The sequence below is a fragment of the Capsicum annuum genome, chromosome 1 (genome assembly GCF_002878395.1).
Source record: "Capsicum annuum cultivar UCD-10X-F1 chromosome 1, UCD10Xv1.1, whole genome shotgun sequence".
NCBI classification, from domain to species: domain Eukaryota; kingdom Viridiplantae; phylum Streptophyta; class Magnoliopsida; order Solanales; family Solanaceae; genus Capsicum; species Capsicum annuum.
This window is the reverse complement of record NC_061111.1, coordinates 191148401-191150174: the sequence shown is the minus strand read 5'-3', so window position 1 is coordinate 191150174 and position 1774 is coordinate 191148401. Positions and strand designations below refer to the sequence as shown.

At 33.1% G+C, this 1774-nt stretch overlaps 1 protein-coding gene across 1 annotated transcript; it reads right to left on the bottom strand.

Annotated features, from left to right (window-relative positions):
* Positions 1 to 233: 233 nt before the first annotated feature.
* Positions 234 to 867, bottom strand: LOC107857161 (flowering-promoting factor 1-like protein 3). Its single transcript, XM_016702101.2, has one exon. The coding sequence runs from the start codon at positions 790 to 792 to the stop codon at positions 472 to 474; it is 321 nt and encodes a 106-aa protein (XP_016557587.1). The 5' UTR covers positions 793 to 867; the 3' UTR covers positions 234 to 471.
* Positions 868 to 1774: the final 907 nt, after the last annotated feature.

Genomic DNA, 1774 nt, shown 5'->3' with positions numbered 1-1774 from the left:
ACCCGACAAAGTTTTTTCCTACACAGGACAATGTCCTTTCATTTCCCATTCACACCCAAATCCCAAGAACAATCCGGTTTTAACACCATGTCTCAACTCATTATAAACATAACAATATATATTTGAACATTATGCTCGATCAACTTTCACATATATGTGTGTGTGAAATTGAAGCTAATGGATAGTACGACGACTTCAAGTAAAAGCTTTCTAGGAGTGAAAGAAATACATACTTACAAACCAAACAAAGTTTTTCATTGTCATCAAACTTCACTCTTACACACGATTCTGACATTAAAATTACAACAAGGAACCCCACTTAACAAATTAGCTTTCCTGATCACCCTAAGAAAGTAAAACACTCTTTTGACCTAAAATACCCAAAGCAAAGCTTAAGTTTAAAGTTTAAACAAGAAACGACCTAATTCAATCAAACAACATTAATTAGAGGAAATCTCAAATTAATTATTACTATATGTCCCTAACTTCGAATTCATTTCGATTCTTGACAACAATATCGTACATGTGCATGGACTTGAACCTGTTGAAATCCTTTGGGAGAGAAATGAGATGAACAGTGGATCTTTTGTGGTATTGAAGAAGGTCAGGATCATCATAGTATCTCTCCCATCCAAGAGAGTACAACTTCCTCTCAAGGGACGCATATGATGAAATTACTTCATTACTTGCAAGGTGCACAAGCACTTTACGGCGGCCAGTTGCACCGTGGCAGTCACCGGGATTCTCCACTAGGCGGACAACTCCATTCTTGAATACCCAAACACCGGACATGTTTAAAAAATATTAAGGAAAAAAGATGAAAAATTGAAAATAGTACTTAGTGTGTGAGTTGAAGATGGACTTGAGGAGAAGGGTGAGTGGGTTTTTATAAGGGTTTCTGTGTAATAAAAAATGCTTAAGGTGGCGCAAAGTAATTCTTTATAAATTGATAATAGGTAGGATTTATGAATGTGGCTGCTTATAGGTTTCAAATTATATTTTAAACAAATTAACCTATTTGACATTTTTTTTTAATATTTGGATGTAATTGCTATAGTATAATATCCACGAGCTCGTAGATAAATTAGAATTATACTAACTTAACATACGTTGAGATTAAAGTAAAAGAAAGGGAGAATATTTAAATGGCCCCAGATGCCCTAATTTGCCCTATTGAAATTAGAATATCTTCTCCTAAACATCACTAATTAACGATTTTATACTCATTAAATGAACCTAATTCTTTTGGTTAATGGGTTCCAAGCATGATTCTTTAATTTGTTTAGTGCCAAGAACAATATCCTCTTTACTTATTTCCATTGCTTGCATGAAGCCCCGCACAAAAAGGTAGGGGGGGGGGGGAGAAACTATCATTTCGGAGAAGTTTAATTTGTCCAGCTCGTGTTGATGATGTTTCTTTTAAGCCTTAATGTATACTGTTATAAAGATTAAAAAGTTTCATTATTCACAGGAAAGTAAACATTGTTTGCCTCTCCCTCCGTCCATTAATGTACACTCTGGAATTTCAATAACCAACTAAGTGTTTTTTTGGTCAATTTTTTATATCCATTTAAAAATTCTAAGATGTTAATTATTGGATTTATAGTACTTTTTATTGTAGTTTTCAAATATAAAAATTTTACTTCAAAAAAACTTACAGCTTCTGAATTCAACTATCTAGAAGTTTGAATATTGAAAATGCGGATTTTATCACATAAATTGCGGGAAAGAGAGTATTATTTAGCATGAATAACTTCATTATGGTTTCAATCAT

What these genes read in the sequence shown, in the direction of transcription:
- LOC107857161 (XM_016702101.2), bottom strand. Translation starts at nt 792, where the DNA reads ATGTCCGGTGTTTGGGTATTCAAGAATGGAGTTGTCCGCCTAGTGGAG.